This window comes from Malaclemys terrapin, chromosome 15 (genome assembly GCF_027887155.1).
Source record: "Malaclemys terrapin pileata isolate rMalTer1 chromosome 15, rMalTer1.hap1, whole genome shotgun sequence".
NCBI lineage: Eukaryota > Metazoa > Chordata > Testudines > Emydidae > Malaclemys > Malaclemys terrapin.
The window spans coordinates 26,440,602-26,454,961 of record NC_071519.1 but is presented as its reverse complement, the minus strand read 5'-3'; the positions used below and the strand labels follow the sequence as shown (position 1 = coordinate 26,454,961).

At 43.6% G+C, this 14,360-nt stretch overlaps 1 protein-coding gene across 1 annotated transcript in view; it reads right to left on the bottom strand.

The window, feature by feature from the left end:
- Window positions 1-5,109: 5,109 nt before the first annotated feature.
- Window positions 5,110-14,360, bottom strand: part of CLMP (CXADR like membrane protein) — a 75,270-nt gene continuing 66,019 nt past the window's right edge. Inside the window, exons 6-7 of the mRNA XM_054005741.1 lie at window positions 10,398-10,539; window positions 5,110-8,867 (exon numbers count right to left, since the gene is read on the bottom strand). Coding sequence (XP_053861716.1) covers window positions 8,573-8,867; window positions 10,398-10,539 — 437 coding nt within the window. The 3' untranslated portion in view covers window positions 5,110-8,572. The remainder of the gene's footprint in view (window positions 8,868-10,397; window positions 10,540-14,360) is intronic.

Sequence of the window (14,360 nt, the reverse complement as noted above, 5' to 3'; positions counted from 1 at the left end):
CCTCCCACACACTCGCACAGCAGCCACACCCAGGAGCCCCTGGGGGCCTCTATCTGTCCCATGATGCACCTCTCCCTGCCCCCCCCCGTGCATGGCTGTCTGTCCTCTCCCCCCCAGTACTCATTCCCTGCCTATGGTGCAGTGGCTGTGGTGTAGACGTGGCGGCCAGAGGGGTCCTTCAGTCGCTGTAGTAATCCATCCTCACCCATAGGATTATATACAAGATTTACTGTTTGGTTCAATGGCTCACAGCACATTATCCCACTATAAAAATGGTTCCAGCATACCTTGACCCACCAGAGGCAGGCAGCTCGGAATAATTCTTCCATCACGGAGACCTGTCTACACCAGGGCATAGGTTGGCATAGCCACGTCTTGTGGGAGAGACGGGCCAAACATCCCTTACATTTAGGCATCCCCCGTTACAATCCAAAGCAGTACCACATATGGGGTGGGGTAATGTGGCCTAGTGGACAAGGCACTGGGCTGGAATTGGGGAGCCCTAGGTGCTAGTTCTGGTGTTGGCCAAGTCACATCACTGTTCAGTGCTGCAGTTTCCCCATCCCTAAAATAGGGGTAATGTTGCTCCTTCGTAAAGCATATTGAGCTCTGCTGACGAAAACTAGTATATAAGAGCTATGTATTATTAATTATTAAACGCAAAAAAAATCTCACCCACTGCCTGCTCATCCCTACTCTTCAAGGTCAAGTGTTCCCTGTCAACCTTTGAAAACAAGTATAGGCTCAGATTAGATATATTACCATTGGTTTGTTTTTGTTTTGTTTATTTTACTTTTCAATAGTAAATGTTTGGGGAATAGTCACAAAACAATTTCACGTTGAATAAGGGGTTGCTAACATGAAGAGATTGAGTAACACTGCTTCACAGAAAAGTGTAATCCACCCCACCTTTCCATCACATGCTGGACCCACTATGCCAGACTAGAAGTATTGACACGGCAGATCAGCCTTGACTCATCTAACCTAGTATCCTGTCTTCACCAGTGGCCAGGACACAGCTGTTTAATTCTTATGTATCCCACTGTGCAATATCAGACCATAGGCTTCTCCATAAAGGGATAAATCAGTTGTCTAAGTAGCATGGGTTGATTTTCAACAATGGCGAATGTATGATATTTTAATGGAGAGCATGCACTGTTTGCATCTCACTGTGTAATACCAGACTATACGGGAGGCAGTGTTGTCCAGTGGTTAGATCACTAGACTGGGGCTCAGGAGACCTGGTTTCTCTTTCATGCTCTGCAACGGGCCTACCAGGTGACCTCGGGCAAGTCACTGCATCTCATGCCTCAGTTTCCCAATCTGTAAAATGGGGGAAACGATATTGACCTCTTTTGTAAAGCACTCTGCAATCTAATGAAAAGCACTGTAGATAATCTAACTATCATTATTACTGCTACCATGTGTTGGATTAGATGAATAGTCCATTTTGTCTGCTATGCTGTCTCCAATAGTGTGCATTGCTGAATGCTTCAGAGGGAGGCAAAACAAATGTGTCTACTTATTCAATCTTCTATTATAGAACATTAGAGTATACCACACCAGGTCTATTTTGTCTGATATTCTGCCTCAGACAGTGGCCAATTCTGGATGCTTTGGTGAAAGGTGTAATCCTGTTCCTCTCCATAATGTACTTCACTATCTAATATACCATAGGATTTTCCATAGCAAAATAGGTCAGTGGGCCTATCAGGCATTCTATCACCAACAGTGGCCAATGCTACATGATTCAGAAGAAGGCATAAAAACCTCCACAACATAGTGCAATACAGTACCACGGAGGAGAATGGCAATTGTTTCTTAAACCAGCTGGTGATCATTTTATGTCCTGAAACAATTGACAGCACTTGTAATTTTTATCCTGGCAACTGCAAATGCTGTTCTTATTTATAATACATCGGCTAATGCCTTTTAAAAAACGTACTTAGTTGTTTACTTCAGGGAACATCTCACAATATAATAAACTTTTCTAGCAATGAGGGTCAACCTGCAGCCTTCCTTTTTATCCTTTGGTGGGGGAGCAGGTGAAGATCCTCCAATTTCCCTTCACGCCCTAATTCCCTGCATCAGATCAATTCACCTGTCAGAGGAAAACTGGCCCTATATACCTCTAACTCGATATAACGCTGTCCTCGGAAGCCAAAAAATCTTACCGCGTTATAGGTGAAACTATGTTATATCGAACTTGCTTTGATCCGCTGGAGTGCGCAGCCCGCCCCCCCCCCCCGAGCACTGCTTTACCACGTTATATCCGAATTCATGTTATATCGGGTCGCGTTATATCGGGGTAGAGGTGTATTTCTCAGAAGGGGTTGCTTTAGGGTGATGCAGAGTTTTCTCCATTGAGGAAAATCTGGCCTCAATGGGATCTTTTCAATCCCACTTTTTAATCCTTTGCAAGCTTCTCTTGCCCATAATCAGTGCTAATGTACTGAAATAAACCAAGGGATAACAATGCAACAATCTCCACATTATTTATCTGAGTGGAAATATATATAGTAATCCACGGCCACATGCCATTCAAAATGAGTTGTTGCAGCAGAAGTGTTCCAGCAAAGAGGGTGCGTTTAAAATAGCAGCTAGGAAGGAAGGACATTTGTGGAAAACTGTATTTGTTCGCCTAAAATATGCTTCTTTAGGAACCTTTGATACAAAACAAGCATGTGGCCCATCAAAAACCCTAAACAGTCATACCACCTGAGGCTAAAAGATGGTCAGATATCTGTGACTGAATGCACCCCTATATTCACACCCTACACACCATTGTAAAATAATTGTTGTACAAAATATGCCTTGTGAGGTATCATTTGAAAACTAATAACTCACTGGTCAATAATATGATTAACTGTGTATAGCTACGTTATATATGTGCAAAGTTATAAACATAAGCTGACATTAGATCTGAAATTTGTTTACCAGACAAGTGTGGGTAAACAAGTTCTCAAAGACAAAGGGGACAGGAACAAACAGATCTGCATCATAGCAAACAGCATGAAAGCTCTTTCACCACGAGATTCCTCATCTCTGTCCTCACAGCGGGAATAAATGGGTAACCCTCAAGAAAATGCATTTCAAAGGGGACTGGACTATAAAAGTGAGGGGCAAAAACACCTCAAGGTATCTCTCTCTATTCATATCTCTCTCTTTCTTTCACCTAAGAAGACAAAAGAAACAGCCTTTGGACGCCGATCCTGGCCTGAGAATTTGGGCATATGGTGAGGGAATTCACCTTGAACCAAATTTAGTTTGTTACAATTTAGTACTAGGAAGCATTTTATCTTTATTTCTCCATTTCTCACTTTAATGCTCATATGTGCACTCACTTAAAACCTCTCTCTTTATAGTTAAATAAACTTGCTTTATTCTTTAATCAAAACTAATCCAGTGTTGCGGTTAAGCTGGGCTGTGTGGTAACTCTATTTAAAGTAGCAGACTATTGGATATTGATCCCTTTAGCGGGGGCAACGGACCCCTAAAATATCTGAACTGTCCAGGAGAGGGCCAGACAGTGCAGAGTTCACATTTTGGGGGGGAAATTCGATACTGGGAGTTTGTTGGGGTCACCCTGCAAATAGTAACCAAAGCTGCTGGAAGCCAGAGTGTGGCTGGTGTTCGCTGACAAGCTTCTGGGATCAGAGGTGTTGGATTAGGGTTGTGGCTATACACAGACACTCAGGGTGTGACCTGCATGCTGGCAGGCTGTTTGTGAGTGGCACAAGTGGAAGCTACAGCAGCAAAGCATTGTGAGGCATCCCAGGTTGCAGGGCAAGGGTGATGCAGCCCCTCACAGGTCTGGATTGCAACCCGGAGTGTCATAATATCATAAACCAATTAGGGTCAGGCAAGCTCAGTGTTACTGTGAATTGTTTAGATTCTTTAAATGAAGTAAAAATCCCCATAATAAAGTCAATGAGAGTCTGCCTGAGTAGGAACTAGAGAGACAGATTCTCTCCAGTCCCTGCATGGATATGCAGTGAGAGAGGGTTCAAACTGCTTTCCACCCCTGTTCACAAGGGCAGGGTTAGAATTCTGTTTAATAGCATTTTTTCTGCTCCATACTAGCTCCGACACCCTCCCCTCACTCAGCTGACTGAAAAGGTGAGGAGAGGCAAAGTGAGCCAGGGTCCTTCACCTCCACAGAGCTGGTTGGGTGTGGAGCAGGGAGCATACTGCACCCTCTCTGGGGTACACACTCTAGGAGCCTGGCATTCCTCCCAAGACCTCCAGCCACATTGCAACCCCTCCAGTACACGGTGCAGAATTTTGCCTTGAATAAGGACCTCATGATTTGGCCAAATATCATAATTTTGTTAGCGTCTAGAGTTTTGTGAGGCTCTTCACTGATGGCAATGGATTGTCTTTGTTGCATTTAATGTTATCATTTGCAGTTCTGTAAGATCTAAGGCTTGGTCCACACCTAAAAGTTAGATTATCCTAGCTATGTCACTCAGGGCTGTGAAAAATGTCACACCCTGTGCAATGTGGTTAAGAGTATGCCAACTGCATACCTTTGCATAAAACATCCAAGCAAGCAGGAAAAGCCAGAATCTTTGCAATGGAAATCAGTTTGTTTTTAAGGGTTTTATTGTCATCCCGCATACAGTTTAATAGATACCACTGAAATGTGACGGTTCGGGTGTAAGGGTGAATTTCTGTGGTTGTCTTTATTGTGAGCAGTATTTGTCCTCTGTCCCTACTCACAATATCTTATTAGTTTGAAATTTACACCCTCAACCTAAATATCATCGGCGAAATCCTACCTCCATTGAAATCAATGGCAAAATTCGTATTGATTTCAATGGGGCCAGGATTTCACTCCCTATTTATGTACCGTGTTTAATTCAGACTGTAAGGTCAGGGGCAGGAACTGTGATTTCCTCAGGATTTCTAAAGCACCAAACACTATAAGTACAGAATAATTATTAGTTTCAAGACACTCTTTTACCAATGCAGGGCTTTTGCTTGGTGTCTTGCTTGATTGTGTATAGTATAATAAAGCTCAGAAAGTAGAGCATTTTTTATTAGTTTAATTCAACCGCAGACTTTTTAAGTGCAGCATCTTTATTAAAAAACAAACCAAAACCAAAAAAACCCAAACAGTTTTATTAAATTGTTGATTCAAAGGAATCTATAATAAATATTTGTTTTCCTCTGTGTTGCTCAGACACAGGACAAGTACACCAATTATAGCAGGTACTAGAAGAGAGAAGTAAACTCAGTTTAGCCACTGAGAAACAAAATAAAACTACATAAGAATGTAAGCAATCACATCATAGCAATAATTGGTATACATCCTAACAGTAAATGCTTTAAATACAATATTTTACAAAAAGTTTGGCTTATGGGTTAACTGAATTGTTTCCCTTCAAAAACTCCTGATTGTGCCATGATGAACTCAGAAAATGTCCCTTTGAAAATGAAATGTTTATGATTCTTTGAAATAATCTCTTCCTCACATTCCCTTTGTTTAGTTAGCTTTTTTCTTTTTGGTTTCATATTTAGCAATGAAGTTCAGTGTTGACTTCATTTAGACCTGTAAGATCATTGGTAACCTGTCTGAACAGCAGTTTCATGGCTTGTACTTTGCCAGTTTCAAGAAAAGAATGGCAAGTTTAGCTGGGAATCTAGAGTATCAAGTAAAGGCTCAAAAAGAATATACAGTATCTTGTATCTAGATCAGCTCAGCCAACTCAGTTTTTCGAATCCTTAACTTCCATGCTCTGGTAATAAGCCTCTGGGTGCTCAGTTATAGATTTCTGTAATTAGGAAGTTAGTACACTACTTACTTATTTGAAATACATGTTCCCAGCAATGACTTAGAATTTACTGAGGGTATGCTGGGTAAAATTGTAGCCTTCTGTCATCATTAAACAACAACTGGTGAGATTCATCTCTGTGCAGAGGGCCAACACAAAAGCTATGCACTACTTAAAAAGTCCCACTTCCCCCACTACATACACAGGTTGCACTGGTTTAACTTAAATCATTTTTTTAACCAACTTCGGCCTGGTCTACATGAGACGATTAGGTCGGCATAACTATGTCGCTCAGGGGTGTGAAAAATCCACACCCCATAGCAGCGTAGTTAAGCCAACCTAAATCTCCGTGTAGACTGCACTAGGTTGATGGAAGAATTAAAGTGTAGACAAGCCGTTAGTTAAACTGGTGCAAACTCCTGAATAAACACTCATTTTGGTTTAAGACTGGCTTATTTCAGTTTAGCTTCAACCTGCTCCTAATCAACTTGAGCTAAATCAATACAAACTAGGTGTAATGTTGGTTAAGTCTTTTGCACAGGTTTAACTGCATTGATTTTAAAGCATGTGCTTAGTTAAATGGTGCAACCTCACCAGTAGACAACCCCCTAATTTCAACCACCTGTTTATGAAGGGGTAGGTCAATGAGAAACGTCTTTGCATGTTGGCTAGTATTGAAAAGATCATAAGTAAAACATATCATGGCCAACACCATGCACTGCGGCATGAAAGCAGAAGATCTAACCAAAAGATGATATAATTTGGGTCTTTTGCAATGATCTTTCAAGATTAGATGTGTGACTCCAGACTGTTCCCCTTGCACAACAATGCTGATATGTTGCACCTCTGAGAGTGGTAATATTGTAGTTTTGATAAGGGAGGGAAGTGAATATTTTTGTTTATGAAGATTAAGGGGGTTGGTTACTGTTATTAGAAAGTGAAGTTCTCCAAGAATACAGGCCATCTAAAATTCCTCATGGATTCCCCCAAATGGCTATGGAACTCTATCTCCTGATAGAAGAAACATTCAGAGGTTTGTGTTTGATCATGTTTTGGTGCCTCTGGGGGACATCACAAGCCATTATTTTCTAAAGTCTCCATCAAAGAGTCTAAAATACTTTGCCTCTGTCAGAAAAGGAAGTTAACTTTAATCCCTCAAATTAAAGAATTACAGATTCATACTTGCTCAGTTCTCTGTACAGTACCAGTACATTTCCGATGGACTTCTTCCATGAGATGGAGAAAATCCTCTCCCACTGGTAAGAGTAAAACTCAGTTACCATAATTATTAAGTCCTGAATTTAGGAATACAGGGACATAGGATTTGCAGGATCAGACCAATGGTCCATCTGGTCCAGTGTCCTGTGCCTGACAGTGGCCAGTACCAAGTGCTTCAGAAGAAGATGCAATAAATACCATGCTGGGCAATTATGGAATAATCTGCCCGCAGGGGAAGTTTATCCCTAAAGTTTACAAGTTGAAGAATGAGGGTTTATATTCCCTATAAATGTTTACCCTATCTAATATAAAATTGTATGTTTCTTGTAAATGTCTAATACTTTTTGGAGTCATGCTATTTTCTTACCTCAGTAATATCATGTGACATTGAGTTCCACAGGTGAATTAAGTATTGCTTAACAAAAGCTTTTGATTTCAAATTAGTTTTAAATTGGTTGTCTATTCCCTGTGTGCTTGCCTCACAGCATGCTCCACCAATGCACCTCAGCCCTTACTTGGAAGTATGCGAGACAATTCCACCACATTGTTCATTCAGCTGCGAGACTGTTCACAAGGCTTCTGCAATACTGCTCATCCCAGACTTGTGCATCATCATCTCTGGTACCAAGAAGGACACACTCCAAGTTCATCCTCCAGGGCTTCTTATGCTATTCAATCACTAGCCCTCACCTCACAAGGGACTTCCTTTATTTGGGATTCAGGGCCTGATTATGATCTCACATAGGCTGATTTTACCTTTTATAGTACCTTCTGCTGTTTTATATTGGTGTTAATAAGAGCAGGATCAGGCTCCTTTACAATGGGACCATGTCGATATTCACTCAGTCTTCAGTTTCCTCTTGCAATTACTGTACCTGCACCCCCTAACAATGAAGGTCCTTTCTTCAGCACAAAGGTTACTTCTATCTGTTACAATACTGCTGCTTCTCAATAGTGATTTGAGTTATCATTTGCCATTTGGTTTGAGTTTTTGCCTCCTACAGTTATTTTGCTAAAAGGCGTAATACAAAAATATGAAGCAGCTGACAATTCGCTTTGAAGGTGATCAGAGGACTATCCTCACCTAAGATACTGCCTCGGAGGACAAGAGAATGGCTCATTTATCAATTTCTCAAAAACCTGTACAAAAGATTTTTTTCAAAACCCCACCGGAATATTTTACGTCTTGTGCCTCTGATGATCCCTTTTTAAAAAATCCTGAGATTTGTTTCCAGGCCCCAGAACATTACACTTAATTTTCACAGTGCTCAGCTGTCCAGATTTTCAGCTATATATTCAGAGTACCCAACATTCCCTTTTTTAATATTAACTACAAAATAAAGCCCACTTTTTTCTTCAACTTCAGAACTCTTTTAAAAAAAAATCAGTGTCTGAACCGCAGTGTAGGAATATGCAGAAAGAGATGAAGTTGAGGGCTTCTTGTGGAGTGAATAATCAGAAGTGGTTAAAAAAAAAAAAACTACCCAGGAAGATAAGCTAATCTAATTATTCTTATATGGCTGGTGGCGTGTACAGTAGTTCTGGATGGCTGGAGTCTCAGAATAGCAGGTGGGCAGTCAAACGGTCTGGAAGGCCCGGCTCTGAGCAGGCAGCATGACTGGGGTGGCTCCCATTTTCACCAGGGTGGCATGGTTAACTTTCTTTGGATCAATTTCCCTTCCCTCTGTCTCCACCCGGCTGTACTGCGGAGGAGTTATATGAGGGGTGGCTTCCGTGGACAAAGTCCGTTGGCTGCGAGAGGCACTGTTGGCTGTCGATCTGGTTGAGGAGGAGCCTGAACGTGAGCTTCTGGAGCCAGAGGAAGAGGAGCCGGGTTTGACTAGATGGGCTTTTGGAGCCTCTGCATCTTCTCTACAACCAAACACGAGAGATGGCAGAATTAAAATACCATGAGAACAGGAATAGTCACGCCCACAGATTATACCAGATTGAGTTGCCACTAAGATCAGGAGAGACTTCTTAAGAGTCTGTATCATTTGTAAAAGAGATAAATAGCCTAGTGGTTTGAGCAGGGTGCAGGGACTCCTGAATTCAATTCCATTTGACATCTGACTTGCTGTGTGACTCTGTGGCAGGTACCGTAAACTCTCAGTTTATCAGCTGACCTAGTTGTAAAATGCATTTAACAACTCATACCTCACAAGGTTTTATCACTTAATTTTATCTGTAAAGGGCTTTGAGATCTCTGGAATGAGTGCAGAGGTTATGTGCAAAGAGTTCAGATACTGATGGCCTGATTCTGCAATCCTCACTCAACATAAATAAGTACTTACTGATGTGAGCAGAGCCCAATGGGGCCAGTCGTGCAGTGCTAGTAAATGCTACTGGTGTAAGGGGTGCACAGTCAGGCATGTAAAAAAGGAAGAAGATGAAGCAGAGTGGAGAGCGATGGGTAAAAAGATGATTTAGCAAGAGCCGGAAGCTGGGACTGAAACAAAAGGTGGAAGGGAAATGGAAAGCGAGGGGTTGAAGCAGAGAAAACAGGCCAGGAATCAGTCTGTAGGCTGGGGCTTAGCAAAGTAAGCAGCTTACTTCCATCATACAGGCATTTTAATAGCTGTCCTGATCTGTCAAAGGGCAGAGAGATCCACTGCTGAATAGATTATAAAGACCCCTGCCTACTGTTAAATGGATGTCAAGTGAAGGCAAGCACTCCTTAATAAACAGAATTAAGGGTGAAAGAAAATTAGGTGTTCTCCAAGGGCACAGCTTGCTGAAATGCATTTCCGGAGATTTCCTTTTCCAGGAATTTCTCTACTGAGAACTTTGGACAAGTTCTGGTAGGGACTAACCTCTACTGGCCTACACTCACAATGAGTACATCAAACCTGTATCAACATCGGTGTTACATCAGCACTGGGTAGAACTTCACTCTCCACTTTCATGCTGGGAGAATTCTTTCACTTGGTGCTAAAGCCAGAAGCAAGGAAGGCTGTTCATCACAGCCAGAGAGACTGCAAGAACATCCCTGTCCTACAGACAGGAACTGGAGTTGAAAATAAACCATTCAAACAGTTAAGAATTTAAAGGAAGTTTCATCTGAATTCAGTTTAGAAAAGGGATAAATAAAGGCTTAGGGAGGGGTGGAAACTGTGTGAGTGAATGAGTCAGAGAGTGAGTGGGTTGTATTTTATCTTAGATCTGCCCTTGGAACACAGCATTTTATATCTCTGTATTTTATTTTCACTGCAAGATCTCCACAAAGTGGTCTAGAAGCTTCTTAATGACTATTTACATGCTGGTGGGCGTAAAGTCAAGCTTCTTAACAGAAGGTTCATAGAGATCTTAGCTTGTTACTTAACAGAAAATGAAACCGTCTGTTAACTTAGATCATGCTGGGTATGTCTGAGCCTAAAGAGGGTGCAGGCAGAGGAGAATTACCTGATTTCATTTGGGGCCTCCTCTTCTTCATACCTCTTCTTTTCTTTCCTCCTTATTGTCAGCCACACGCTCAGGAAGACCAGGGAGATTCCCACCACCACCCCACACACTGCTCCGGCGACCATGCCAACACTTCGTGCATCTGTTATCCCAGAAAGCAAATGTGCATGTTAATAGATTCTCCACAGTCACAAAGCCAGACTCCACCCCATACCCCATTCTCTTACATCACTGGGATTTCACGGAATCAGAGAAATAGAAATGTAGGGCTGGAAAGGGTCTCAAGAGGTCATCTAGTCCAGCCCCCTTATGCTGAGGCAGGACCAAGTAAACCTAGACCGTCTCTGACAGGTGTTTGTCTAATCTGTTCTTAAAATCCTCCAGTGATGGGAATTGCACAACTTCCTTGAAAGCCTGTTCCAGTACTTAACTATCCTAGTTAGAAAGTTTTTCCTAATATCTAATTACATCAAACAATCAATGTGTAAGCATTACGGGATGTGAGTCAGGACAGAATTTATTTCATTAATCCAATTATTTAGGCCTTGCCTGCATGCAAGAGTTGTACCAAGTTAACTTACAGTGGTTTTTAAACCAATTCAGTTGAGTCAGTGCAAATCCTTGTGTGGTCATTCTTATTTAAGAGTGGCTTATTTTAGTTTAGCTTATACCTGTTCCTTTACTCTTGCCTACACACAGAGTTTGCTGGTTTAACCAAGTGAGATTTTAAACTGGTTTAGTTAAATTGATGCAAAAGGCTGTGTGGACACTCTTTTTTCAGTTAAACTAGGTTTAAATTTGGATTATTTGAAATTGGGTATGTCTACACTACGGGATTACTCCGAATTTACAGAATTAGATTTTTGGCAACCGATTGTATAAAGTCGAGTGCATGCGGCCACACTAAGCACATTAATTCGGCGGTATGCGTCCATGTACCGAGGCGAGCGTTGCACTGTGGGTAGCTATCCCATAGCTATCTCATAGTTCCCGCAGTCTCGCCCGCCCATTGGAATTCTGGGTTGAGATCCCAATGCCTGATGGGGCAAAAAACATTGTTGCGGATGGTTCTGGGTACATCCTCCCCCTCCCTCCATGAAAGCAACGGCAGACAACCGTTTTGTGCCTTTTTTCCTGGGTGAACACTGCAGACGCCATACCATGGCAAGCATGGAGCCCGCTCAGCTCAAGACAGCAGTCATGAACATTGTAAACACCTCGCGCATTATTGTGCAGTTTATGCTGAACCAGGACCTGAAAAACCAGGCGGGGAGGAGGGGGCGACGGCAGCGCGGCGGCAAGAGTGATGAGGACATGGACATGGAATTCTATCAAACCGCGGGCCCCGGCGCTTTGGAGATCATGTTGTTAATGGGGCAGGTTCTGGCTGTGGAATGCCGATTCTGGGCCCGGGAAACAAGCACAGACTGGTGGGACCGCATAGTGTTGCAAGTGTGGGACGATTCCCAGTGGCTGCGAAACTTTCGCATGCGTAAGGGCACTTTCATGGAACTTTGTGATCTGCTTTCCCCTGCCCTGAAGCACCAGAATACCAAGATGAGAGCAGCCCTCACAGTTGAGAAGCGAGTGGCGATAGCCCTGTGGAAGCTTGCAACGTCAGACAGCTACCGGTCAGTCGGGAATCAATTGGAGTGGGCAAATCTACTGTGGGGGCTGCTGTCATGCAAGTCGCCAAAGCAATCACTGAGCTGCTGCTACCAAAGGCAGTGACTCTGGGAAATGTGCAGGTCATAGTGGATGCCTTTGCTTCAATGGGATTCCCTAACTGTGGTGGGGCGATAGATGGAACCCATATCCCTATCTTGGCACCAGAGCACCAGGGCAGCCAGTACATAAACTGCAAGGGGTACTTTTCAATGGTGCTGCAAGCACTGGTGGATCACAAGGGACATTTCACCAACATCAATGTGGGATGCCGGGAAGGGTTCATGATGCTCGCGTCTTCAGGAACACTAATCTGTTTCAACGGCTGCAGCAAGGGATTTACTTCCCAGACCAGAAAATAACCGTTGGGGATGTTGAAATGCCTATAGTTATCCTTGGGGACCCAGCCTACCCCTTAATGCCATGGCTCATGAAGCCATACACAGGCAGCCTGGACAGTAGTCAGGAGCTGTTCAACTACAGGCTGAGCAAGTGCAGAATGGTGGTAGAATGTGCATTTGGACATTTAAAGGGTCACTGGCGCACTTTACTGACTTGCTCAGACCACAGCCAAACCAATATTCCCATTGTTATTGCTGCTTGCTGTGTGCTCCACAATCTCTGTGAGAGTAAGGGGGAGACCTTTATGGCGGGGTGGAAGGCTGAGGCAAATCACTTGGCCGCTGATTATGCACAGCCAGACACCAGGGCGATTAGAAGAGCACACCAGGAAGCGCTGCGCAGCAGAGAAGCTTTGAAAACCAGTTTCATGACTGGCCAGGCTACGGTGAGAAAGTTCTGTTTGTTTCTCCTTGATGAAAACCCGCCCCCTTTATTGACTCATTCTCTGTAGGCAACCCACCCTCCCCCTTCGATCGCAGCTTGCTTTCAAAGGAAATAAAGTCACTATCATTTAAAAATCATGTATTCTTTATTAATTGATTATAATAAGAGGGAGAGAACTGACAAGGTAGCCCGGGTGGGGTGTGGGAGGAGGATAGGAGGGAAGGAAAAGGCCACTAAAAAAGTTCAAAAGAATGACAGCCTTTTGCTTGGGCTGTCCACTGGGGTGGAGTGGGAAGGTACATGGAGCCTCTCCCCCCCAGGTTCTTACACGTCTGGGTGAGGAGGCTATGGAACATGGTGAGAGGGGAGGGCAGGTACACAGAGGCTGCAGTGGCACTCTGATCCTGCTGCCATTCCTGAAGCTCCATCAGACACCGGAGCATGTCCGTTTGCTCACACAGCAGCCCCAGCGTTGCATCCCGCCACCTCTCATCTCAAGCATCTCTCCTCTCCTCACGTTGGTCCCTTCTGTCCTCACGTTGGTCCCTCCTGTCCTCACGTTCACTGGCATTTTTCCTGTACTTTGATACCGTGTCCTTCCACTCATTCAGATGAGCTCTTTCGTTGCAGGTCGATTCCATGATTTCAGAGAACATTTCGTCTCGTGTCTGTTTTTTTCGCCGCCTTATCTGAGATAGCCTTCGGGGCGGAGGAGGGAGGCTTGAAAAATTTACAGCTGCGGGAGGGAGGGAAAAAAGGGAGAGAAGTATTTAAAAAGATACATTTTACAGAACAATGCTTATACTCTTTCACAGTAAACAACACTATTCCCATTACATAGCACATGTGATTTCGGTACAAGGTCGCATTTTGCATCTTAATATTGAACGCCTGCGGTTTTGGTGTTAGAGATCACAGACGCAGGTCCGGCAACAGAATTCGGCTTGCATGCGGCCATGGTAAGCCATTGTCTTTCGGCTTCTGCGCCTTCCTTTCCCACATACCAAGCAAAGCCCGTTGAGTGCTGCGGTTTTCCTGTTAACGTGCAGCAGCAGAAACCAAACTAACTCCCCCACCCCCATCCAATTCTCTGGGATGATCGCTTTATCCCCGCCCCCCCACTTGGCTAACTGCAGGGATGGATTTCTTTTCAGCCACAGGCAAACAGCCCAGTAGGAATGGCCACTTCTGTCCCCTTAATTAAATTCCCATATTTCAACCAGGTTACCATGAACGATATCACTCTCCTGAGGATAACACAGCGAGATAAAGAATGGATGTTGTTTGAACGCCAGCAAACACCGGGACCATACGCTGCCAGGCTTTGTCATGCAATGATACCAGATTACTTGCTACTAGCATGGCGTGGTCAAGTGTCCTACCATGGAGGACGGAATAAGGCTGCACTGCCCAGAACCTTGTGGCAAGGCTTTTGGAGTACCTCCAAGAGAGCTCCATGGAGATGTCCCTGGAGGATTTCTGCTCCATCCCCAGACACGTTAACAGACTTTT